General features: G+C 27.8%; 2 protein-coding genes across 5 annotated transcripts; one reads left to right on the top strand and one right to left on the bottom strand.

Moving 5' to 3' along the window:
• Nucleotides 1-1,655: 1,655 nt before the first annotated feature.
• LOC122501506 (importin subunit beta-1) lies at nt 1,656-19,513 on the bottom strand. Of its 2 annotated transcripts, XM_043611028.1 has the most exons (7): nt 19,302-19,513; nt 15,473-15,531; nt 15,179-15,361; nt 14,730-15,083; nt 14,500-14,649; nt 7,615-9,476; nt 1,656-3,119 (listed from the first exon to the last, which is right to left on the bottom strand). In XM_043611028.1, coding segments are annotated over exons 1-7 (2,670 nt in total). In that variant the 5' UTR covers nt 19,363-19,513; the 3' UTR covers nt 1,656-3,118. The 2 variants fall into 2 exon arrangements, with proteins under 2 accessions (XP_043466963.1, XP_043466962.1); XM_043611027.1 differs by lacking the exon at nt 1,656-3,119 and having other exon boundaries at nt 7,611-9,476.
• Nucleotides 19,514-19,733: 220 nt separating this feature from the next.
• Nucleotides 19,734-26,542, top strand: LOC122501507. Of its 3 annotated transcripts, none has more exons than XM_043611029.1 (6): nt 19,734-19,866; nt 21,995-22,055; nt 22,274-22,574; nt 22,680-23,031; nt 24,588-24,820; nt 26,195-26,387. In XM_043611029.1, exons 1-6 carry the CDS (start codon nt 19,851-19,853, stop codon nt 26,246-26,248), a joined length of 1,017 nt encoding a protein of 338 aa, XP_043466964.1. In that variant the 5' UTR covers nt 19,734-19,850; the 3' UTR covers nt 26,249-26,387. The 3 variants fall into 3 exon arrangements, with proteins under 3 accessions (XP_043466964.1, XP_043466966.1, XP_043466965.1); XM_043611030.1 differs by lacking the exon at nt 19,734-19,866 and adding an exon at nt 21,344-21,599; XM_043611031.1 differs by lacking the exon at nt 24,588-24,820 and having other exon boundaries at nt 26,195-26,542.
• Nucleotides 26,543-27,015: the final 473 nt, after the last annotated feature.

Consider the following 27,015-nt stretch of genomic DNA (forward strand, 5'->3'; position numbering starts at 1 on the left):
GTTATTACTTTAAAAAAAGTGTGATGCGCTCCGAAGTAACGTACCTTAGAAGCAAAAAATTATAGGTTATGTTTGTAATTTTATGAATGAAATTACACAAAGAGGATTAACTCCCAATATAAAAAACTAATATTAAAATATTCATTACAACTAAAGTAATTAATCAAAATTAAATTTCGTTTTACAAATACAAACAAAACTTTTAAATGAATTAAAAATAACACAAACATAACCTTAAAACAATTTGCTTCTAAGATAGGTACTTTTCTTCGGAGTGCGTATCACAAATAATCTCGCAAATTTTAATTTAAATTTTAATTATTTATAAAATTAAAAATTAATAACTAATGTTATTAATAATTTACTTGAAGGATTATATATTTTTTGTCGTAGGGTAGTTACACCAGTGAAAGAATTGACACCAGTAAAAGAATAAATTGATTATTTATTACGATACTTCACAAATTATAACTTTTAGGACTATAAAAAAAATATTTTTTAGTTCCTTATTTCTTCAGAATATAGTTTATGATAAAAAAATAGATTCAATATGCAAGTTATTTCTAAAAATAATTTTTTAATGTTTTGGTGGGTTATGAACATGACAAATGAATGAAGCATAAACAGAAAAAAGGTTACAAGTTTCGGGTGCAATTAAATAATATTTCTGGTTGCGTAATTAGGAAAATATTAATAATAGTAAGTTGTAAAATTGTTTCAGAATATTTGTAGCGTTTTTAATATAATTTTTGTTATTTTTAGTCACTGTATTAATATAAATTTGATTTGTTCTTTCACTGGAAAATACAACTGTTCTTTTACTGGTCAACATTCTTTCACTGGTAAAATGGACATTTTTCAATATTTGATTAAAATTTGATATTTTATGTTATATTTACAAAATTTGTATCATAGGCTTCAAATTCTTTAGAAATTTTGCTATTCATTGCATATGTTTAAAAAGAAATTCAAGAATGTCAATTAAAAATAAAAAGTATCAAAAGTATACATTTCCTTAAATGTTCTTTCACTGGTGCCACTACCCTAATTAGATAAAAATTTATCAAAACAATTTTTTTTTGGGTCTGAAAAACCTGAACGTACTTACGTACTTACAATGAATCTTCAACTGAAGAAAATTTTTTATGGCATTATTTTAACAAAATTTCAAATAAAATATTATTTTAACAAAAAAAAATTTATTTTCTATTGTGCATTAAGAAAAAAACTTTATATTTAAACAAAATTATAGGTCCTGCTCAAGATGAATTACTTTAATAGGATTTATACTTTTTGATAGAAATAATAATAAGAATAATAATAATAATAAAAACTACAATAAGTTTCTACAAATGTCAAGAAAGAAAAATTTTGAATACGGAAGAAAATATTTTGTTTTAGTAAAAATATCTCGGCAGGACTCTTTGGAATGCATTATCAGCGCAAACTGGTTACTTTTTTCTCTCAACATTTCAATGAGCAATATATAACTTACGATTAAATCGGAACGTATTTAAACAGGTACTTGTTACACATCTATTATTCTATAGGAAGAGAGGCATTTGGATTAAAGCCCAAAAAAAATAAATCTTTACACGAATTAAATGAAAAAGAAAACAATCGCGACCATTAAAAAAAATCACATTAAAAGACCATTTGATGATCTAAAAAAGAAATTTAATGTCCATTTTCTTTCCGCACATAGACTGACTTGTCTTACAGTTTTGTTTTTCAGTTAAACTTCAACACAAGCTAATTTTGTAGAAGAAGGAAAAAAGGAAAACACAGTCAAAAAGTTCCGCAATCGAATTTCCGCTTCTGATTTGGAATGATTTTTTAATAACTTGATTTATTGAAAATTATTTCGCATTGGATTTTGCCAATGGTAAAAGGAAAAAAAAATATATATATATAGAAAATTAAAAATTATTCATCACGCGTAATCGCTATTTTTATATAAACAGAAAAAAAAACTTAAAAGTTATGACTTCGCCTTTTTTTAATAAAAAATAATTTGTCTGGATAATGAAGAACTCTGAGTAGCTTTTGCTCGACCACTGCAAAGAAAGTTTGGACGAGGATTTTTTTTAAAAATACATCTCTTTCTCTCTCTCTCTCTCATTAACACATTCGAGCGAAAAAAAAATAAAAAATTTTTTTTTTATATTTCAATCAACAGTAAACGGACATTCACATACGGAAAAAAATTAACACACAGATCATCGCGCGCAATAATATAATAACAAAAATATCGCGTTCCTATTTTTTTTTTGTTTTCTCTCACTAAAAAAAGAAGTCGAACGCAAGGTTCTTGTTTATTCTTAATAATCATCTATTCTCACTTTTCATCATTTACTTAATTTTTCATCTATTCTCACTTATCATCACTTGTGCAGTAACAAACGCACTATTTTCTTTTTTTAAATCATTTTTGTAAAAAGAGGGGAAAATATGAAAATTCAATGAGCGACAACGATATTTTTAAAGTGCGTTTGTTACTAAATGTCCTCATCCGAACTTTTTAAGACTACAATTTCTCTCAATTATCACTTGTAAACATTTGTGTCATTCTCTCGTTCATCACAGATATACACATTTTTTCGTTTCGCGTACATGCCTATTTTTCTCACACTGCGCTTTGGCTCTCTCTCACAACATTCTCTCTTCCTTTCAGAAGATTTCATTTTTATCACTTGATTCATCGGCCATCGGAGTATTCCATTGTGTACAATGGATCAGACACGCAGTTAGAAGACGCAGTTTCGATTTCAGACATACTTTGACAAAGCTGCGTTTCATTTTTTTTTTTTTTTGGTTCATTCATCGGCAACATATCCACTTGCACTCTTCGTCATCCACTGCAGTCGATAGATCCGGTGGGCAGGTGTTTTTGTTTTTGACTATAACCACCGGCTCATTAAACATCGTCGCCAGGGGACACGTGCAGACTCATCATCATCATCACCATCATCATCATCATTATTTCATTGTCATAGCTTTTTGGAACTCACGCACATCCATCAACTCGCATCCGCACCATCCAATCTTGTTGTCTTTGCATTGTGTTCGATAGCTTTCTAGTCAAATCAAATCGTATGACAGTACAACTGTGGGGTGATCTGTAAACAATAAAATCGGGCCAATTAACCGTCTTTTCATTTCCAAATTATTGTTCGCTCTACAAAAAAGGAACATTTTTTTTTAAATAAACTTTAGAAAATACCCTTCACCAATTTCCCAAAGAAAAATATTACCACCTAATTATTAAAGTATGTTTATTTCTAATTTCTCTGAAAAAAGCCAAATTTATCGATTTCAAATTTTAAGTTTCCAAATTTTATCAATTTATTTAAATCACATCACCAAGGCTGTACTCACATTGTATGCAAAGAAAATTGTACGTTTCACTCTATACTCATAAATTCTACTGTTTAAATTATTTTTTTGGAAATTCAAGCTTCGCACTCGTTAAGAAGAAAACTGTCATGTTTAACTTTAACCCCTTAACTTTCTTAACCGTTAAAGAAAGTCCTTAAAATGCGGGAAAAAAAATTTTTTTTGGACTTCAATAAAATCTTCTTCAAAAAGGTTTTTCGGGCTCTTGCTTATAAATTTGGGGTCAAATTCTGAAAATGCAAAATGGAGGATAATCTTTTAAGTTAACTTGTTTGAAACTTGTTAATCGAGGGTTACCACCTAATATTGACTATCGCGGGTAGAGCACTTTTCATATATTATTTATTTTATGTAAAAAAACTTTAAATATAAAATGTATAAAATGTAAATAATGCTTTTACAGGGTGAACACTTTTTTCATGAAAAAATTTACCGGTCACAGGCTTCACAGTGCCCCTAAAAAGTATTTTAGAGGAAATAGGGGACTGAAAATTAAAAAATAGGGGACTTTTAGGGGACCAAAAAAATTAGTTAAATAAAGATAAAAATATAATTTATTTATATACAGGGTTGCCACAAAAATTTAACTTTATTTTTTATTGACTTTTCCCTCATTTCCAAACATAACTTTAAATTCTTCCCTGACCCTAAAGAATATTCTGATTCACTCTCAAAATTATTAGATACTCAAAAAAATGTTCTATTAAATTTATTTACAAATTTCTTCAAAAGTAAAATTATTCGAAAACATCAATTGTTATATTTAAAATAAATATTTCATCATTTTTTTTTCATTGGAATTAAGATGATCAAAAATTTCAAATTCAAACCTTTTCAAATTGAACAACTCATAAGAATATTATTATAAAATATAAATATCGAAGACTCGGAGTAATCCATTTCTTTATGTTTTATAATAATTAAAAATGACCGACTGACAAAATCATTATTTTATTATTACAAGAATATTGTTACTGTAATTGCTTCAAAATTATTTGTACCATTTCAATTAACATTTTCTAGAATTTTTAACTAAAATTCTGCTTTAAATCAATAACATCAATTATTATTCAATTAAAATTTTTCCAAAAAAATTAATTCTACAGAATTGTTAGTTAAAAGAACGAAAAATAATAATTTAATTCTACGAGAAAAATTTTTGCCAATAATTTAATTCTACGAGAAAAATTTTTGCCAATAATTTAATTCTTGAGAAGAATTTTTCCTATCTATTTATAAAAATAATTTAATTCTTGCCGAGAATTTTGAAAAAAATTTTTAAATAATTTATTTTCTGCAAAGTATTTTATTAATTTTTAAAAGAATTGAATTCTTGTGATGAATTTTGATATTTATCAAAATAATTGAATATTGGAAGTGAATTTTATTAAAATTCCTTAGAATAATTGATTTTATGGGAAGAATTTATGCGATTTTGTTGTTTATCAAGCTAATTGAATTCTTTTGTAAAATTACCTACTTAAAAATTTTAGAAAATAATTAATTTTCTGCGACAAATTAAATGTTATTTATGAAAATATTTGAATTATTGCAACGAATTTTATTGTTTTATTGAATAATTGAATTCTTTCATCAAGTTTTAATAAAATTTTTAATAATAATTTAATTTTTTAAGGAATTTATTTAAAATTGTATTAAAAATATTTGAAATTCTTTGATGAAAATAATTGAATTTGTAAATGAAATATTATTATTTATGAAAATAATCGAATCTTTTCGTAGAATTGTATCAAAAAGTTTTTTCTATAATTAAAACAGTTGATAAATTTTATGAAAATAGTAAATATTGAAAATTATTGAATTGCAAAAAACTTTTGAAAGTAATTGAACTTTTGCAAAGATTTTTATAAATTTTTGAAAATAATTGAATTTTTGGCGAAAAATTTTGCTTTTTTTAAAGATAATTGAATTCTTGACGAGATATTCGTGAAAATTTTTAAAAATAATTGAATTTCTTCGAAGAATAGTATTACTTTTGAAAATAATTGAATTCTTGGGATAAATTATTGTAATTTATGAAAATAATTAAATTGTGTAAAGAATTTTATAAAAATTCCTAAAAATTATTGAATTTCTCTGAAGAATTTTGTTATTTATCAAGATAATTGCATTAAAAGTTTTGTAATAATTAAATAATATTAAAAAAACAACCAACTTCTAAACATAATTGAGACTTGACTTCACCAAAATACTAATCTTACAAATTTTATAAATTTCATCGATTATAAATTTCAAGATGTGAAACTTTCAAAACAAAAGTTTCCAATTGAAAGTTTCAACGGCACTTTGCTAAATTTGGTGTAAATGCATCATTAAAAGATAAAAGAAAAAAATAGGGGAAATTTAGGGGAAATTTTCAAAATAGGGTACGTTTAGGGGCCAAAATTAAAAAAAAGGAACTTTTAGGGAAATGGGGGATAGACTGTAAAGCCTGTTATAAGAAAAAATTTTTAATAAAAAATACATAATACATTTTCACGATTAAGTGAAGTGGAAATTTTAGTAGTTCATAAACTGGCTCATTTACTTTATTAATATTTGGATGTATTAATGAAACAGTGTGAAGTTGTGATTTCTCAATTTATAATTATTTTGAAGAAAATAAATATTACTTTTCTTATTTCAACTATTAAGTAGCGAATTGTATACTGCAAATTCTGAAAAAAGGGACAAATCTAAAAAAAGTACCCAGATAGTATCAAATAGTAAAAAAGTACCTAGTAAATAGTAGGTTTTTGTAGATGAGTGCGAAGCCCTATAAATTACTTTTTAACTGATGATGAATATTAACGTTTTCTTAATTCTTCTTTCAAAAGAAAAAAATAAATAAATAAAAAACATTTAAAAAAAAAATTTCGTTGTTAAATTGCAAATGATCTTTCCTTCCTTTCGTGCTCTAGAAATCAGGTTTCCTTTGAAAATTCAAACCATGTCTATTGAAGTCCGAACCCCCTTGTATATATTTTTTTCTTTTCTTTACTTTCAACACACTCGTTTCTTTCACTCTTTCTTTCCCCTAAATATTCTGCTTCCCTGTCATGCTAACTCACGTTTCAATACTTTCTTTCTCAACTCAATTCTTTTCGATCTCAGTGCCTCATTTATATTTATTTCCGTAGGAGATGGTGTGCATTCAAAACTTTTATAAACGACCTAACCAACTTTTATTCCCTTGCTTCGTGTATTGCAAACCGAGTCTCCGTTTAATTATCTGCGATGCTTTTATATCAAATGTCACGTTCTTCATGCGATAATAAACAGCGCTATACCGGACAGTGTCCACTTACCAGAATAAATGACAAAAAGACAAATTAATTTTACAATCAGACGATAATTTACGTTGACAGTAAAAATCGTAAAAATTTTATTCTCTCAAATACAAGGAGAGATAGGAGAAAATACGATCAAATTTTAAAACAGCAAAAAAAGGAATTATAAAATGTAACTCCATTCACAAAATGAAATTAAAAAATGGCTACAAACAATTTAGAATTATTTTTGTACTTGTTACATGAATAATAAATAATAATTTTTTTCTTTTGTAAAAATTCATTTCTCCTTAATCTCATTTTTTTATTTGAAACAAAAAAATATGGAAATCCGAGTAAATTTTTGAAAAAATGTCCGCCATATCGATCCGACATTTTGAAGTTTGAAAATGTGACACTAGATTCATAATCTGCGCCAACAAAAATGGTCAATAATAAAAATTTAAAATACCTAGATTCAAAATTTACAAGTTTGTGATTTTTTTAGGCTTCATTTTTTAAACCTTGATAGATTTTTTTAATATGAGTAAGAATTTCTGAAACGTGCCACCTAGAACTTGGAAATTTTCATTTTTTCCTAAATGATAATTTTCCTGTAGCATTTTACATAAAAAATCACTATGTAAAAGGATTTTGCAAAAAAAAAAACAAATTTCTTACTAAACGTCAATTATCGTCTGAATAAAGAAGAAAATTTTTGGTGTATTAATAAAATGATGATGTTAAAGTCCATAACGTCTCCCATAACTCTTTTATTTGCTGTAAATTTTGTCTAAATTTTTCAATTTCTTTGGTAAATTATTACACTATCATTGAGTATTGAACTTATTAAACTATTTTTTTGTTCGTTGATAAACGTTGTGGACTTCAAATTGGTATAAAATTGTATGGTAAATTGAAAATCAAGAGAGAAGAGGAAAAAACTCACCAACTAGATGTAGCGTTTGCGGTGTTCTTTACTCTGCGGATTTCTTTGGTGGCCCAAAGTGCAAGTGTTTTCGTTTTACTGGTGCGCGATTTTTTACCTTTGGTCAGCAATGCGGTAATTGCCTCAGTTTCCACCATGGGCAACATTTTGGTTCCATAGACTCTAATCAGATCGCCGATGAGACCGGAAGCAGCGGCAATATTGCCATCCGAATGATCGGCGTCTTGGGCAATTGACGTGATGAAGTGGATGATAAATGGCACGTGTGGCTCGAGCAACATAATATCGGGACTGATGTTGCTCTCGTCGTCGCCACGCAAACCTTGGACGATGCCAGTGTAGGCCTCGACGACACCTTCCCTCAGTTCGTTGAGGTAATCAATCATATCGTAGTCGTTCTTGTCAACCTGGGCCTGAGAGGCTTGAGCCAGTGTCTGCAGAACAATGTCCAGATACTTTTTGAACTCCGGTCCGATACTGAAGGCAATGTCGCCGAACACGGCGAGAATTTGTGGCTTCACCGAGCGATGAACTGTGTTGTTGCCGAGATTCTCCAAGAGGAGGGTCATGATCTCGTCGCAGTATGGCAGCATTTTGTTCTTGAGAGCGCGACAAATGTCGCCAGTGACGCCCACGGCCGCACAGCAGACCTGGTACTCGGAGTGATTCTTGAGACCCAGGAATAGGAATGGTTTGAAGGCGTCCATGTACTTGAGGAAACCTTCGCTGAGGACTTCGACCAACGTCGACACAGCCATGAGAGCGTCCTCCTGAACACTGCCCGACTTGCACGAGTTCGAATTGAACATTGACAAAAGCGCTCCCATGATGGCGTCTGAGATCTGCGGCGCATCGTCCGGACTCACTTTCCTCAAGACCGACTGCAGAGTCGCGCACAAAAGCGACTGCAAATCGTTGTACTGCGCCCGGTCCGAGTGATTCTGTATATGCGTCTCCATTTGCAGAACCTGCTGCAATCTCTCCAGAATCACCATCGTCGTCTTCTGCACAGTCACGTAGCAGTCCCTCGGCGAATTCTTCACCATCTCCATAAGCGCCTCATAAGCGGCCGACCTCAAGTTCGCCTGCGCTCCATCCGGACGATCGGTCGTCTCCAAAAGTCTCTGAATTATAAAGTCAAAATATTGCGACATACAATAAGTATCAGGCGTTCCGCTTTCATCGGCGCTCTCCGCGGCCTCGTAACTCGCCTCAGCGAGACCCGAGAAAGCCCAGCAGACATTCGCGGCAACCCTCGGCTCAGCCTTCAATCCATTCACAAACGACTCCAACAGCGGTTTCAAATATGTTTCGTTGATCGCTGCGTCTGGAATGACTTCGCATATTCTGCCGAATGTCCACGCGGCAGTGTCCCTCACCACCACACTATTGTCGTACATGAGTTCTATTAGAGTTGGCATTGCTTGTTCGGTGAGTGGTTTCAGAGTCGTGGACTCGAGACCACCGAGAATCGAGCCGAAGGTCATCAGGGCTGCGTCTCGATATCGCCAGTCTGGATTCTTTATGTTGTCCTTGATGAACGGAAGAACGTGTGGCACTATAGCCTCCTCGCAGCACGAGGCTAGTAGCATTAAACAAACACCGGCGGATTTTGAAGGATTCCAATCGTCCTCATCGTCGCACTCTTCTTGCTTTGTTAGTTTCTCCATAAGCACTGGCACCAAGTACTGCAAAGCTCCCTTTGCATAATGCTTGGACACCTTAACTGGAGGTTGTCCCAAGTCGTTCGCCTCACCTTCCTCCATCGACAAGTCCACTTCCTCCTCGGATATGTTCGACCAGAATTCAATTCCCTGAAGTGACACCTCATCTGTGTCGGATTTCATTGCCTCCAAAGTTATCTGCTCGTAACAAGGAAGACATATTACAATTTTAGTTTAATGTCGTTATTTCACACAAGAGCAATTATTATTCAACCGCAGTTAAACTTCCCATAAACTAGCTAACTTTTAACGTCTTTAATTATTTTGACAATAATGGTTGACAGGCTTCACAGTGACACTAAAAAGTATTTTAGACGAAATAGGGGACTTTTAAGGGACCATAAAAATTGGTTAATAACGATAAAAATATAATTTATTGAAACCGGGTTCCCACAAAAATTTAACTTTATTTTTCCCTGACTTTTCCCTCATTTCAAAACACAACTTTCACTTTTTTCCTGACCCTAAAGAATATTCTCATTCAACCGACAGAATAGCTCAGTCGGATAAATGCCTCGCTCGGCGGACGCTGTAGAACTAAGGGTACTTGGTTCGCGCCCATTAGCCTGGGATTTTTCCGGCACGTGAGATAATCTGAGCGGGAGATTCGGAAGTCGAGAACTTGGTTGTGTTGTAACATTCGAGACTTCGAATTTATACATCCAACACCCAGAAAAAAGCTTCTTTGAATCAAAGAAATTTGTGCATTATTATAGGCACGATAGCACGTCGATAAATCGGCTGTACTCAGTTAAAGGTTTTCCGTAGTTTCCCTTAACTATGGCCAGAGAGGACCTTGTGAATACGAGTTCTTCTAATAAAAGCCGGCTACGGACCGCAAATAGGAGGTATTTGGGAACCTGGAGAAATTTGGAGAGTATTTAGGGGTTGTCATATATGTAAAAATCTAAAAATCCAAATGGAGTATACATGAAGAACAAAAAAAAAACAGAATATTCTAATTCACTCTCAAAATTATTAGATACACAAAAAAATATTCTATTAAATTTATTTACAAATTTTTTCAAAAGTCAAATTATTCATAAACATCAATAGTTTTATTGAAAATAAATATTTCATCATTTTTTTTTCATTGAAATTAAGATGTTCAAAAATTTCAAATTCAAACCTTTTCAAATTGAACAACTCATAAGAATATTATTATAAAACATAAAGAAATGGATCACTCCGAGTCGAGGACTCGGAGTGATTTATTTCTTTATGTTTTATAATAATTAAAGATGACCGACCGACAAAATCATTGTTTTATTATTACAAGAATATTGTTACTGTAATTTCTTCAAAATTATTTGTATCATTTCAATTCAATTAACATTTTCTAGATTTTTTAACTAATATTCTACTTTAAATCAATAACATCAATTATTATTCAACTAAACTTTTTCAAAAAAATTAATTCTACAGAATTGTTAGTTAAAAGAACGAAAAATAATAATTTAATTCTACAAAAAATCAATTCTTTAAATACAAAAATAAATAATATCGAATTTTTCTTCAATTTTAATTTTTACGAAGAGAATTGTATTAAAAATCTTTGAAAATAATTAATTTCTTTTAAGGAATTTAATTCAAATTTTAATGAAATTTAATATATTAAAAAATTTTATAACAATTTTTGAAAATAATTGAAAACTTTTTGAAGAATTTTATTAAATTTTTTAAAAATAATTGAATTTCTGAGAAGAATTTAAATAATAATTTTTGAAAACAATTGAATTCATGAGAAGAAATTTATGAAAATTTTTGAAAATAATTGACTTCTTGAGAAAAATTTTTTAAAAAATTTTGATGATAATTTAATTCTTGAGAAGAATTTCCCTATCTATTTATAAAGATAATTTAATTCTTGACAAGAATTTTTAAAAAATTTTGAAAATAATTTAATTTCCCCAAAGTATTTTATTTACGTTTCAAAATAATTGAATTCTTGTGATGAATTTTGATATTCATCAAAATAATTGAATTTTAGAAAAGAGTTTTATTAAAATTCCTTGAGAATAATTGATTTTCTGCGACGAATTAAATGTTATTTATGAAAATATTTGAATTATTGCAACGAATTTTATTGTTTTATTGAATAATTGAATTCTTTCCTCAAGTTTAAAAAAAAATTTTACTAATAATTGCATTTTTCAAGGAATTTATTTAAAATTGTATTAAAAATATTTGAAATTCTGCGATGAAAATAATTGAATTCGTAAATGAAATTTTATTATTTATGAAAATAATTGAATCTTTTCGTAGAATTGTATCAAAAAGTTTTTTCTATAATTAAATCTGTTGATAAATTTTATGAAATTAGTAAATATTTAAAAACATTGAATTACGAAAAACTTTTGAAAATAATTAAAATTTTGGAAGGAATTTCATTTAAGTTTTTGAAAACAATTGAATTTTTGGCGAAAATTTTGTCTATTTATAAAAATAATTGAATTCTTGACGAGATATTCATTAAAATTTATAAAAATAATTGAATTCGTGCAAAGTATTTTATTAAATTATGTTTAAATAATTGAAATTTTGACAAAAATTTAATTAAAATTTTTTAAAATAATTGAATTCTTGAGAAGAATTTTGATATTTATCAAAATAATTCAATTTTGGAAAAGAACTTCATTAAAAATCCTAAAAATAATTGATTTTATGGGGAGAATTTTGTTGGTTATCAAGATAATTGAATTCTTTTGCAGAATTACTTAAAAATTATTGAAAATAATTGATTTCCTGCGACGAAATAAATAGGGGAAATTTTCAAAATAGGGTACGTTTAATAATAAAATTAATTCATAATATAAAAAATAATAAAATTCTTTACAGGAATTTAATTATTTTTGAATAGGAAAGATTGGGGAATCACTCACAACTATAGCAATTTAACAAAAATATTTTTTACGGTTTTTTTTCTCATCAAATTTAAATTTATTTGATTTTAAACATAAATTAATCTTCAAATGGCTGCAAAAATTTTTATTAGAGTTTTTATGAATTATTAAATTCTTTTGACGAGTTTCTTTCAATTTTTTTGAAAATAATGTTTTTTTAATAATTTTAATTAAAAATTTAAATAATAATTGAATTAAATAAAGAATTTTTTCAATTTTTTAAAATAATCTTGTCTGTTCATAATTATAATTAGAAATTTATTAATTCAATTTTATTAAAATGTATTGATACTAATTGAATTTCTGCAATAAATTTTGCTATTTATAAAAGTAATTGAATCCTTCCAAAGAATGTTATTATTTATGAAAATAATTAAATGCTTGCGTAGAATTTTATTAAAATTTTTGAAAATAATTGTATTGTGGAGAACAATTTAAGTAACTATTTATAAAAATAATTGAAATTTGGAGGAGAATTTAATAAAATTTTTAAGAATAATTACATTTTTTGAGGAATTTCATTAAAATTGTATTAAAAATAATATAATATAATATAAAAACTGCTATTCATTATATAAAGTTTTTTTATGATTTTTTATAGTTTTAACATTTTTCTACTCTATGTGATAAACTATTTCGAAATTATTTTCTACCGTTCTTTAAGAGGAATCGAGTTGATTTTTGGTATGAATAATAAGAAATAATACCACTTTTTATTAATATTTGTCATTATATAAAATTAAAGAAATTGTTAAAAATATAAATAATTTATTTAAACAATTAAAAATAATTTCATGTTCTCCCAAATTTTTTTACAATTTTTTTTTATTGAATATTACTTATTGGAAAAAGAAAAATTTTATGAAATAGAGGGAAAAAAGGAGAATAGGCGAAACAATGTGAAGTGTTTGAAATATGAAATTTACCAGGTTAGGAAAAAAGTACCTCAAGTTAGCGTCGACGCTGTTTCGAAAATTTATTTTCAAGGTTTTTTCAAGATAATAAAATATCACTAAATTCAGAGTTTCGATTCACCTAAAAGGAGTTCGAACACTAATGAACCTGAAATCTTTAAAATAAATGTGTTAATCTTTCTGTTTCTATGGAAATAATTTTTCGATTCTTAGCGCCGACGCCAAATTTACGAATAACTGAAAAAGTTGTTTTCTATACTATTTCAAAAACAAAGAAAATATCCAATTGTTAGAAGACACTTTTGCTGAAAAGTAACTTAGCGAATAAAAGAATGATTGAGGAGCAAGTTTTCAAAACTTGATAAATCCATATTTTCTTATTTCGAGAAATTGAAACAAATGACTTTTCTCACGTAACCAATGCAGTTAGGGAAGAATCTGATGTATAGTCAAAACAAAAGTTAGTCCAATGTCATAATTTCGTAATTTAAAAGAAAAAAACAAATTAAATTTTAAATTCATTTTGGTGGAAAGGCGAAGAATTTAATTTTGAACCTTTAAAACGATTGAAAGTTGCATTTGAATAAAAATGACAATTTTTAAATAAACAAAAAATATGACATAAATTTATTTTATTTTTACCTTCCATGGATCAAATTCTTGTAATTCATTAAAAATTACAATTTTCAGCCAATAAGAAACATTTATTAAATTTTAGGTTATGTTACTTAAATTATTTATCATTGAGAAAAAAGTATAATTTGTATTCAAATATAACTTTAAATTCTTCAAAATGTAGAAAATTAAATTCCTTACGCTTCTACCGAAAGGAATTAAAATTTTAATGTGACTTTTTTCTTTTAAAATACGAAATTATGACATTGGACTAACTTTTGTTCCGATTGTTTGTCGGATTCTTTCTTAAAATACAAAATTTGTTACGTATAATTTTTATAACAATCTTTTTTTTTTATTTAAAAAATGGACTTTTTTAAAATTAAACTTCACGATAATTAAGTGAATTAAAAGTTTTGGTAATTTTTTCTAATAAAAAACATAAAATTTTCTTTCTTAAATTTAACAGTGACAGATCGATTTGTGAGGTCTTTAAATTATTAAATTTATGTTTATCTTGATTTTTTTGAGAATGGATTTATCAGCTTTTGAAAACTTGCTCCTTAATTTCTTAAGGGGATCAGTCGATGCGATTTTCCCATTAAAGCTCAATGTAAAAATTCAATCGACTGTGGGACCCCCTTAAGGAAATAATGATATTTTAGAAAAACTTGTTTTAGAATAAAGAGTTTTCCAATAAATGATACAGCAGAATAAATAAATACTTACGGGAAAGAGAGCAACACTCATGTACGGTTCCATGTAGTGATAATACAAAGACATAATCTTAACAAGGCATTGTAACGCAGCAACTCTGACTTGTGTATTTGGGGATAATGTAGCATCACATACTACTTCCATGATAAAATTTCTTTCAGTCTATAAACGAAAAAATCAAAATTAACACTAATTTATATAAACAGAATTCAACAAAAAAAAAAGAAAATGAAGAAACGAACCTCTATTTCAAAATTTCCTTTGGTAAATTCGAGGGAATTAAAGAGAGCTCTCGTTGCCGCAAGTCGTACATGATTTGATGTATTTGAACTCTTCATTCCATGAATAATGGCTGTCAGTATTTGGTTCGATTGCGCTATAAGCACTTCGCTTTCAATTTCTTGACAAATATAACCAATTGTTTCAAGTGTCGCCTCCTTTACCATTTCTGTACTATTTACTTTTGTCACATTCTCAACCAGATAGGGAATGAGATCGTTCCATTCTCGAACTGGAAGTTCAGCTACGGCAACATAAGCAATGCATTGAGCCGCAGAACTTGGTCTATTGTTTTCTGTTCCAAGTGCTCCTAAAATCTATTTTTTTTTCAAAATAAAAAAGGAAACATTATTAATTTTCGAGAAAAATAAGAAATATTCAGAAAATCAATTTTTCAAATAATTTCACTTACATTGGTTTTGATAAATTCCCTCTTATCTGCGGGAATTGCGAGCCATCGCTGTTGGTACTGAGATTTACGGGTCAAATCTTTTGAAGTCAATTGATTTTTGAGTTGTAATCCTGCTGCCATTCGTGCAACAGCACTGGCAGCAGGGGTAACCAGCACGCCGCTAAGCCGTTGAACGAATTCATTCTGTAGACAAAAAAAAGTTTTTTTTTAAAATTATTTATTTATTTAAAACAATATTTTATTTTAAATTATTCTACAATTAAAAGAGAATATTTTGAAATCAAAATTACTCACGAAATTCGTAAGAGCTGCTTGCTCCAAAAATACTTGTGCTGCCTCAAGTTCTGTTTTATCTGCAAATAGAAATAAAAAATTAGAATTATTTAACTTGAATTAATTTAATAAATTGTGATATTTAATATTAAATTCTACGCTCCAAAGAAAGTTATCTTATTGTTAGAAACTTAGAGACCTTCTAAGGTTATGTTTGTGTTATTTTTACCCATATTAAAAGTTTTTATCTAATTGCATAAAACTAAACGCATAGTTTTGATCAAATATTTAAAAAAAATACTTAAACAGCTTTAAGACCAAAAAAAGTATCGAAAAATTAAAATAGACTACTAAATTAAATCACATTCAAAAATAAAAAAAATTCAATTACTTTTTAGTTGAAATTTTTTAATAAAATTATTCGAAATTTTAATCATTTTATTTCAAGATAAAAATTTAAGGACAATTTTAAATCAAATTTTATTAAATGCATTTTTGCATTAAAAATAATTAAAATTAAATTAAATAAAATTAATTAAATCATTAAATTCTTGTGAAAATTCTATTATTAATGAAAATAATAAAAAAATTAAATTTGTAAAAATACAAATTTAATTAATGTAGGAAATTTATTAATTTATTAATGAAGAAAATTGAAGTTTAAATTTAATTAAAATTGTACAGAAAATAATTGAATTTTTCTAAAGAGTTTATCACAATTTTCAAAAGTAAGTGAATTCTATCAACAGACTTTGTTAAACTTTTTAAAAATACAAATTAAATTTTATTAAGAAATTTTATTCAAATTATATTGAAAATAGAAAAAAATGAATTATTACCAAGAGTTTTATTAAAATTTTTGAAAATAATTAAATTCTCTCTAGAAATTTATAATTAAAAATGTATTGAAAATAATTATTAAATTCTAATAAACAAATTATATTAAAATTATTTGAAATATTTGTATTCCTTTAAAGAATTTTAATAAAATTTTTAAGAATAATTGCAGTTTTTGAAGAATTCTTTTAAAATTGTATTAAAAATAATTGAAATTCTGCGATGAGTTTTATTATTTATTTAAAATAATTGAATTCTTGCTAGAGATAATTATTAAACTTTTTTAAAAATAATTGCAGGGATCACAGATTTTTTAATTAGGTAAAAAAAAAGAGATGTTATTTTTCAAAAGGGGGAATTTTTAAATTAAGTAAAAATTACTGTATAAAATTTATTTTAAAGATTTTTTTTTACTTTTTCTTTTAACTTAAGTTTTTTTAAATCAAATTATTTTTTTTGTTAAACTTTTTCTGATAATTATGATATTTTTTTTTATCTTTTACCGTAGTTCGTAAATGTCTTTAAATTTCCAATTAAAATATTTTTTACAACGCTACTTTTGTTTTAAAATTACACGAATTTTACGATATACAAAGAAAATTTCAGAAAAAAAATTAGTAAAATTAACTTGAGACTTTGGAAAAATTTCCTTCAAAAGTAGTAAATTCTAATATTAAAAATTGTTATTTCTGCAATAACTTTTACTACTTGCAAAGACAGTTTTTTTTCATAAAAATTAGAAAAATTTATTTCAAAAATAGTCAAATTTCCACTAAAAATAAGAATTTTAATGTAATTTTTCTAAAAGAATAAATTGAATTTCTTAGAAGAATTTTTGTATAATTTAAAAAAAACTAATTAAGTTGTTGATGAATTTTAATTAAAAATTTTGAACTTCATTTTTTTCTCCAAAATATTATTATTTTTTGTATTTATACTGAAAATATTGAATTTTAAAAAATTAGAAGCAAATTTCTATTAATTTTCATTTTTAAATTTAAATTTAAAGATTTTTCATTAAAATTTTTGATAATTCAATTATTTTCAAAATTTGCAAATTGAAATTCTTCAAAAGTTGATTTTCAAAAATTGTAACAAAATACTTGAGAAAAATTAATTATTTTCAATTAAATTTTACAAAATTTCAATTATTCGTAACGATTTTTATTATAGAGGTATTTGAAAAATTTAATTATCTTAGAAAATGATTCAAAAATAATTCTTTAAAAATTTGTTTCTAGTTATTTTTCGCACAATAAAAATCAAAGTAATTTGCATTTTATACTAAAAAAATATATTTTGTTGCAAGTTTATGAAAGAAAAGTCGAAAAAGTCTCAATTTTCCTAATTTTTCTGACAAAAATTTTTGTTTTCCTAACATTTCTCTGACTTAAAAATAATTGAAATTCTACAATGAGTTTTATTATTTCTGAAAATAATTGAATTTTTGACCGAATTTTATTAAATTTTTTTTAAATAATTGAATACTTGCGAAGAACTTTATTAATAATTTTTTTTTGAATTCTTGCAAAAAATACCTATTACAAAAATTTTTTAAAATAAATTATTTTTTTCCAAAAATTTTTATGCAAATTTTGTTTTAAATAATCAATTATCCCTGTAAAAAATTTATTATTTATGAAAATAAGTGAATCATTTGAAAGAATTGTATTAAAATGTTTCAAATTGTTTTTAGAAATTTTATTAAAATTTTTGAGATAATTTCTTAATAATTTCTTTATTCCAACTATTAGCGAATTTAAAGTATAGTGCAAATTCTCAAACATAGAAAAAAGTAGCTTTTAGTGTCACAAATCTTTAAAAAAGTATCCAAACAGTATCAATCAAATCATAAAAAAGTAGTAAACAGTAGATTTTAGTAGATGAGTACGAAGCCTGAAAGTAATGAAAATTTCATTCTATTTCCACTGAAACAAATTCTTTTATTTAAAAATACAACATTTTTGCACTGGATTAACTTTTGTTTTGACTGTCCGTCAGATTCTTTCTTAAAATAATAATACTCTGTATACAATATTTGAAATAAATATTTATTTATTAATGTAATTAAAAAATTGCTGTTCTTATTAAAATATTATATTTTACTTCCAGTTGAAACATCGGTTAAAATCACCAAAAATTGCTAACAATTTATTTTTTGAATATAACTGAAAAAATGTTAACTTTGTTCAAAATTCTCATCACATGGGAACGTATTATTTTAATATTAATTTATGACAAAGAGAAGAGTAAACTTTTCTTTAGTCACAAGTGACGAATGTAAATAATTTGGGGGAAAAAAAGGGAAATTGTTTTCAGAAATGTCGGAGTTGCACATACACGAGAGATATGGGTATCATTGTAATAAAAGTTTCAATCAGTCTTTTAGTTTTTAATTTATGTGGCTTATCTGATATTTGTAGCGAGTGTCTTTGTTATTTTCCAAAGAGTAAGATTAGATTGAAAGAAAAAAAAATGTCAAAGAATGTAAAAGAAGATTAAATTTTGAGAAATGGTTGAAATAAAAGCGATTTGTAGGTTAAAACATGGAAACATGCACGCGGTGATTTTTCAATGCCGGCGAGGGTGTATATCGAAAGTTAGCGAATGGAGGGCTGTCAATAGTTTTCCTGTTTAACATCCGAGCCCTTAGCAACAAACACAGCGAATGATTTTCTCCGAGTAAATTATAATCGACGAGTAAAATTCTCGAAATATCAGTTTTCGTTGAGTGTTTAGCGATAAGGGGGAAAAGGATTGACGCAACGGCGAACTTCTTGTCAGTGAGTCGAAGCGTTAGTTAAGCGGGAAGAGATTGATCATGGCCGTGAAATGTTTTTTTCATCTCGAAATTTCAGGAGATAATGATAACGAAAATTAGAGAGTAATGAGCGATGGGAGATGTGGGATAAACATATAATTTCCATGAAATTTACCCAGGGGAAGATGAGAGTTAATTTTTGAATAGTGATTGTGTTATCTCGACGCAATGTCGTAGCCAATGTCCTCTTACCTGGCGAAACAGTCTTTTCAAGGACTTGAATCAATTGTAAAGTTGTTGAATCCATCTGCATTTTGTTGGCAATTAATAGCCCTTGGCACTCGGTGTTAAAAAATGTACTTTTCTGCGTATTACGATACGTTAATGGACTCGTCGCGACCGGCAGATGCCCACATGTAGCCACTGAACTACTCGAGGTACCCCCTTTCCCACCTTTCCTGCTGACTTCCTTTCCCCGTTCGTCGCGTGCCGCCGCGCAGGGATATATCGTTCGTTGGCAACCAAGGGCAACTTGAAAATGCTTTCAGGCAGCGCCAAATTGAAGGACAATCGTTAAACGAATGACTGTCGTTCAAATCAAAACTAATTTATTCAAAATTTAATGACTTTGGTGGGAATATTTTTAATTTATGTTAATCGATTGAAAATTTGTGAAATTATCGTTGAATATTTAAATCTTCCAATGATATGTGAGCACGTTTGGAACTATTTCGCACAAAACGCCCGCCACGCTGAGGAAGGAACTTCCGAAACCGAAGCACGCACGGACCACTACCAGGGATGGGTGCCTACAGTCGTAAGTTTATATATTAGGCTGCGTCCACAATAGGTTCTTTCTATGTTGAACATAACATAAAGTGCCGTTCCATGTTTTACGCCTACATGGAAATAGTCAAGAAGACTATCTTCTTGGAAATAGTAATGACAAAAGTGAGGTTTCGTTTTAATAACAATAAAATAAGTGATTGTTGATATAAATCTTTCTATACTCAATTATTTATTTTGAAATTGGTCATACGTGAAACTAAACTATATTAAGGTACTTGCACAACCCGCCTAAACTGCAACGAGAGTAAAGGTATAACCACAATTGCTTGGCGAATGTCGTTCGTGAACATAAAGCATGAGTTAGAAAAGGACAGAAATATATTTGTATTTCCTATCCTATATTATAAAATTTACATAAATATACTTACAATTGTTTTTTCATAGTGATCTGAGTTCTTGACTAATTTTATTTTCCTCACTTCTCAGTTCAAATATTAAAGTTGGGGAAAACCCGTGCGTCTATTGGATAAAATAATAATACTTCATGAAGCCCCATTTTTACCGAAATTTATTACCTTCATTATGAACTTTAAATAACTTTATTGGGCCCATAAACTAATAGAGTTTCTAGGGTTCCCAGGTCCCCAGGGGCCTGAATCCGATCTCTCGATCGAAGGTAGCACACCACAGGGTGCCTCTAATTCCTCAAGCATTTTGGTAATGAGAATTTTAAGAATAATTTTTTATTGCATTATTAAAAATTTACATTAATTGGCCTGATTAGTCGAAACCATCATATTAAGAAAAAGAAGAAGAATTTACATCTTTTACTATTAATTTGTGATCCCTAAATTATTTTGCAATTATTATTATCTTTTTTTAATTATTCACATTGTTTTTTAGACTTTAATGAAGAAAGAATAAAATAATTTTTTATTTAAGTTACTTTTACACTTATTTGAATGAAAAAATCTTTAATTTTTAAGCAATAAATTATCTGAATAACAAACTATTTGACGCAATTAAAAAAATATTAATGGTGTTAAAATTAATTCAATTATTCTCAAAATTATATGTCAATTACACATATTGTCACCTCTAATAATTGTCACATTAATAAATTAATTATTAATTTTTAAAACAAAAATTTATTATTAGGATATTAGGTAGGTAAATTTTTTTATGAATAAATAAAATATTGAAAATATTTTGAATTTAGATAATTTTGACATTTTTGAGAAATATTTTGAAGAGGGAATGAGGTTGAAGGTAGAAAAGTATAAAACCCCTATTTGTTTGTGACCCTCCTACCCGCTAAATGGAAGCCCAGCCCTAATTGACCAATAATGACCCTATTCTTAATAATTTTTCTTAACATTTTTCCTTCTATCAACCAATCCTAAATTTCCAAACCTTTTCTTCCCTTTCCAAAATATCGTTTTCCCCCAAATTGTTGCACCAACAATAAATCGTAGTCGGAACTTTTGCGCAGAATAGAAGCGAGTTTTCTTAGTGAAACATTCCTCTCCTTCATTTATTTCTGAAATTTCTAATTGAAGTTTTAGTGTTGTGCTCTCAAAAAAAAACTGTTTCAAACACCTTTCAACCAATCCTAAAGTGACTGCAACAATTAAAATCGAATTGTATTTAATTAGGAATTATTATCTACTTTATTAATCTTTTTAAATTCATGTGTAATTTATAATTTTACATCTGCATAGACGACATTTTAAGTATCATCAATTCTCTTTTAAATAAAAAGTAAGTTTTTAAAAATTATTCTTTCCCTCATTTATGAGTTTTTTGAATTTTTTTATGTACATACTTTTGCGCATAATATATAATATAATATGTAAAATGTCAGGTAGATTAGAGGAAAATTACCTTGTTTTTACAAAATATATATTTAAATTTTCCAGACACATAATGCACAAAGATGTTCTTACTAAATTTAACTTTATTTATCCAAATTAATCATTCTAATCAAATTTTAGTCTATTCAAATTTCACTCGATCTATAAAAACAATTAAAGCTTTAACTGTTGATAAAAAAAACTCGCTTAGATTTTGATAGACATTTATCTATATATAAAAATTTTGGCATATTTAAGTGCCTTATTACATACTTTGAATAATGGTAGTTTAATAATTTTTAGTGGACCCTGGAGCGAATGAAAGGCTTAACCAAATCGCGGAAACATTAGATGACAAGATACAGTAAGTGAACTTATATATTTATACAGAAACATTATTCTTTTTCTAATAACTGCGTACAGTTCATAAATTTTAATTCGAAAATTATATTGTTTTCCGCTAAAGTTAAATTTTACACTCAAGGAAAACTTTCCCATTGAAGTTCAATATAAAAATCCAATCGACTATCAATTATAGATAATAAAGTATTTCTTATTATCTGGAAATTATTTTATTTTTAGTGATGCGAAGAATTTAATACAAAATACGGTACAACCAAATGCATCACCCCTTCGAATTGATGAAGGCATTCAAGGCAGAAGAATAAAAAGTGAGATAGTCTACTCAAGTTCGTCACCGAACAGTAGTTCGTCTGATGAAAGCAACACATCTTACACACCCAACAGACTGCAGAGCTCACGATCCCGTCGTGCCCACAAATTTCCCACCAACGACGCCAATAATATTGGCGAATACAAACTGACGGTTATTGTCGGTAACCAATCTTTGAATATCTCTGGCCGTAATTTTCACCTTGTCAAGGTAAATTATTATTCATTAATGTCAGAGAACTGTTAGGAAAACATTATCGGTTAGGTTAGTAATAAAATGTAAAATAGTTAACAATCTTATGCTATTTAATTGCAGACCGCGAAAGAAATTCTCGAAGTTCTTCTGTCTGGAAATGGAGAGCAGTCTAACAGCGAGGTTAACTTCTTCAGTCCTGAAGAAGAGGCTGCCTTCTCTCCTGTTGATCAGTCTAGCCCGCAGATTTACTCAAACGTCAAGGTTGAAGTTCCAAGCCCAGAATTGAGTCCCGAAAGCAATGCAATTACTGAAAACGGGAAAGTTGACAATGTTTGTACAAATCCGGAACCCACGGAGGCGACGCCGGAGAAAAGTGGTCCCGAAAGCAATACAATTACTGAAAATGGAGTAGCTGACAAACCTTGTACAAATCCCAATCCGGAATCCACGGAAGCGACGCCGAAGGAAGAGGGTAATTTTTTTCAATTATTATACATAGTCGTTAATGCCCCTAGTTTGAAATTTGGATTCATTTCGGACTATATATAATCCGAAATTTGTCCGAAAAAGTGCGGTTTATGGTCAGGTTTTTGTCACCCGGAATTAGTCCGCATAAATCCAAACTCAATATACGGTTTGTGTATAACTAGTAAATCTGGAATTAGTCCGATCCAATCCGAAGTAAGTCAGATTCTATGCAACCTTGAATTTGAAGCACTGCACCTTAAGCGCACCTCAGCCGTTGAAGAAAGATACAAAGTTTACTGACTCACTTGTCAATGAAATGAATTTAACGGTGTTGCGCAATTTGGACAAATTTTCAAATCAAGTATACATTTGAGCAGCCATTTTTAAAAGGCCATTAATGGTGGGTGTTTTCGACGTTGACACTCTGAGCGCTCTGAAAGTACGAAACGTGGTTGGTTGGGCTAGGGGAATTCTGAATGTTGATTGGCTGAACTTCAAAATTCATAGTTTTATGCTCTGGTTTCCACACTCTGTATCGCTCGGACCTTTGATACCGAGCGATACAGAGTGTGGAAACCAGAGCATAAAACTATGAATTTTGAAGTTCAGCCAATCAACATTCAGAATTCCCCTAGCCCAACCAACCACGTTTCGTACTTTCAGAGCGCTCAGAGTGTCAACGTCGAAAACACCCGGTGTTCCGCAGTGATCGCCTTTTAAAAATGGCTGCTCAAATGTATACTTGATTTGAAAATGATTTTTCTCCCAATTCGGGCAGTTATTGCAAAATCGAAGAAAATACAAGATATCCTGAATATTTTATCTTTCATTTGCGCGCAAGAAGTAAAAGATTTGTTTATAATTCAATTTCACAAAATTTCGATTATTCATAAATTCGAGGTTTTGTCATCCGGAATTAGTCCAGGATAAATCCGAATTCAATGGTTTTAAAATTGAATTTTAATTTGAAATTGTTATTTGACTAAATGTATATGCTAGAGAAAACTTGGAGATTTTGGATTATTTCGTACTTGTTTCAGAATAAAATTATTCTAAACTAATTTCACATTGTTGCGGACTAATATCGGATTCTTAGCATACATGCAAATAAATAATTTCTAAACATAAAAATCCGAAAAATACACTTAACATTTAGTCCCACCTATTGCTTAACATTTAGCCCCAGGTGCCAGGGTGCGTTTTTGGCTTTAACAACAAATATACAAAATCTGACTACAAATATTTAGCAAATACCTTTAGATACATCTTCAGGGGACCCAAATAGGCTAAAATACTTTACGCGATGAGAATAAATCCAAAAAAATTCTTTCATGTAAAACTTTACAAATGTAGGGTTAATACACACTTCATATATTATATGGACACCACAAAAATGAACAGAATAGTCACATAACTTCGGACATTTATTTAGAGTTATAATACCCTTCTATAATCAAAATTGCAATGCTCTAACTATTTCCGTTTGAAATATAATGAATTTTATCTGTTTTGACAGTTTAACATTTAGCCCATATATATATATTTAATATATTTTTTTAGTTTCTAAAGGGCCTATGTTCAGAAAGAAATATACCGGAAAACAAAGACGAAGCATCAATAAAAAATTAATGAAGATGAAAGCTCTTAATGGAGAAAAGTGGTTGTCTATAGAGGAATTCCGACGTTTAAAATCGGAAAGAAGAGCAGCAGAATTAGCTAAAACGCAGGAGCAAATATTTCCACCGTTACCCATCTATGAACCCTTTAAACCTCCCGAACCCCCGGAACCTCCAGTAAGTTTAGAATATTAAACTTCAACTCTAAAATCATTAATTTAGGAATAATTAATTTTAACATTTGAAAATATCAGACAAATTCAGAAAATGATGGATTTATAGAATTTTGAAAAATTTATAAAATTGAAAATAAAAATGTAAAAAAAATATACGAAGAGAATAAAGAAATGATTATTTATTAACATTATCAACTATATTAATAATTAATTATAATAATCCTAGATTCATTATGAATCATTTTCGGACATTTTTCGGACTAATTCCACTGTACTACTCTGATCAGATTTGATTTGGAATTAGTCCAAAATTTTTACCAGGGTGACGCAATCAAAAACAGAGTTGCTACGGGTCAGGGAATTCAGGGAAAAATCGGGGATTTTTATTAAAAGTACTGGAAACAATTAAATTTTTAGAATTCATAAGAAAATTCTGAATTTTTGGGTTTTTTTTTGTTTGCCTTATAAACTATAAAATTACCAAGAAACCTTCAATTTTTTCTATTTCTGACAATAATTTCTAATTAAATAACTTCAATCATAAATAGATGAACTTCAAAAGATACTATAATTTGAAATTTTATAAAACTTCAATTTTTAATGAGTTTAATATTAGAAATTTTAAAGAATTTAGATTTTTGAAAAATTGTAATATTTCAAATTCCTTTTGAAATTTTAGTTAAAATTTTTTAATTTTATATCTAATTAATTATTAAAAATAATGGATTTATAGAAGAATTTTAGTTAAAAATATTAAAAAATTTGAATTTTAGAGAAGTTACAAATTATATGCAAAAATCCAATTATATTCATAGAAATTTGAAAAAATTCTCGTCAAAATTTAAATTATCTTTATAGATATAATAAAAAAATAAAATTCTCCGAAATTCAATTATTTTTAAAAAATTTAATAAATTTCTTCGCAAAATTTCAATTATTTTTAAAAATCTTTAAATTATCTTTAAAAATGAAGAAATCGATGACTCCGAGTCTTCGACTTGTCGTTGAATTTTAAAAGGTTTAATTTTGAAATTTTTGAAAATCTCAATTCCTGGTAGAAAAATAATAATGATTAAATATAATTTTTTAAGAAAGAAGTTATTGTTGTTTTCGTATAATTTTACAATTAGAGAAATTCGTTAATTAATATACATAGAACATTTTTTTGAGTATCTAATAATTTTTAGAGTCAATCAGAATATTCTTTAGGGTCAGGAAAAAAGTCAAAATTTTGTCTAATATGGAAATCAGGGAGAAACAAAATTAAATTTTTGTAGAAATTTATTGAAATCCAAGGAAATCTGTAATAAGCAGATTTTCCAAAACTTCTTATAAAAAAATAACATACAATTAATATATTTTTTTGTATCTAAAGGCCCTTTGTTCCGAAGGAAGTTATCCAAAAAAGAAAGAAGAAGACGGAAGATAGATTTTCTAATAAAGATGGCTCTTAATGGAGAGAAGTGGTTGTCTAACGAGGAATACTGCCGTTTAATGTCGGAAAGAAATAAAGCAGCAGAATCAGGTAAAATGCAGGAGCAAATATTTCCACCGTTACCCACCTATGAACCCTTTAAACCTCCCGAACCCCCGGAACCTCCAGTAAGTTTAGAAAACTAAATTTCAACTCTAAAATCGTTAATTTAGAAATAATTAATTTTAACATTCAAAAAAAAAAAAAAAAAAATTATATTTACAATGAAAAAGCAATAAATTTTTTCATTAACCCACATTATGTTTATTCTTTTTTTTATATAAATATTTACAATGAAATTTACAATAATAAATGTAAATTATTCTCATGAAGTATGATATAAAGTTGTGATTACGTGAATCAAGAATCAACTAATCTAGGAACGCGTTTGACAGTCGATAATTTACATTATTTCATACATTGGTAATTATCAATTATTCATTATATATTATGTACAATTAAATTTAAAAAAAAAAATATTGTTCAACTTGAGAAGATGAAAATTTTGACAAAATAGAATAATAGAATAAAAGCAATTCAATGAATTTTTTAAATAAATTAAAAATGTTTCTTATAAATTCATAAAATGTAAACAATTTTATATTTAACTTTAAAATTGAAATCTAGTTTTACCATTTTTTCTTTGTTAAGTACAAAAAGCAGAAATAAAATTCCTGAACTAAAATATAAGTAAAGTTAAATAAATATGTTACGCACCTCAA

Source organism: Leptopilina heterotoma, unplaced genomic scaffold (assembly GCF_015476425.1).
Source record: "Leptopilina heterotoma isolate Lh14 unplaced genomic scaffold, ASM1547642v1 Lhet_21, whole genome shotgun sequence".
Taxonomy (NCBI): Eukaryota; Metazoa; Arthropoda; class Insecta; order Hymenoptera; family Figitidae; genus Leptopilina; species Leptopilina heterotoma.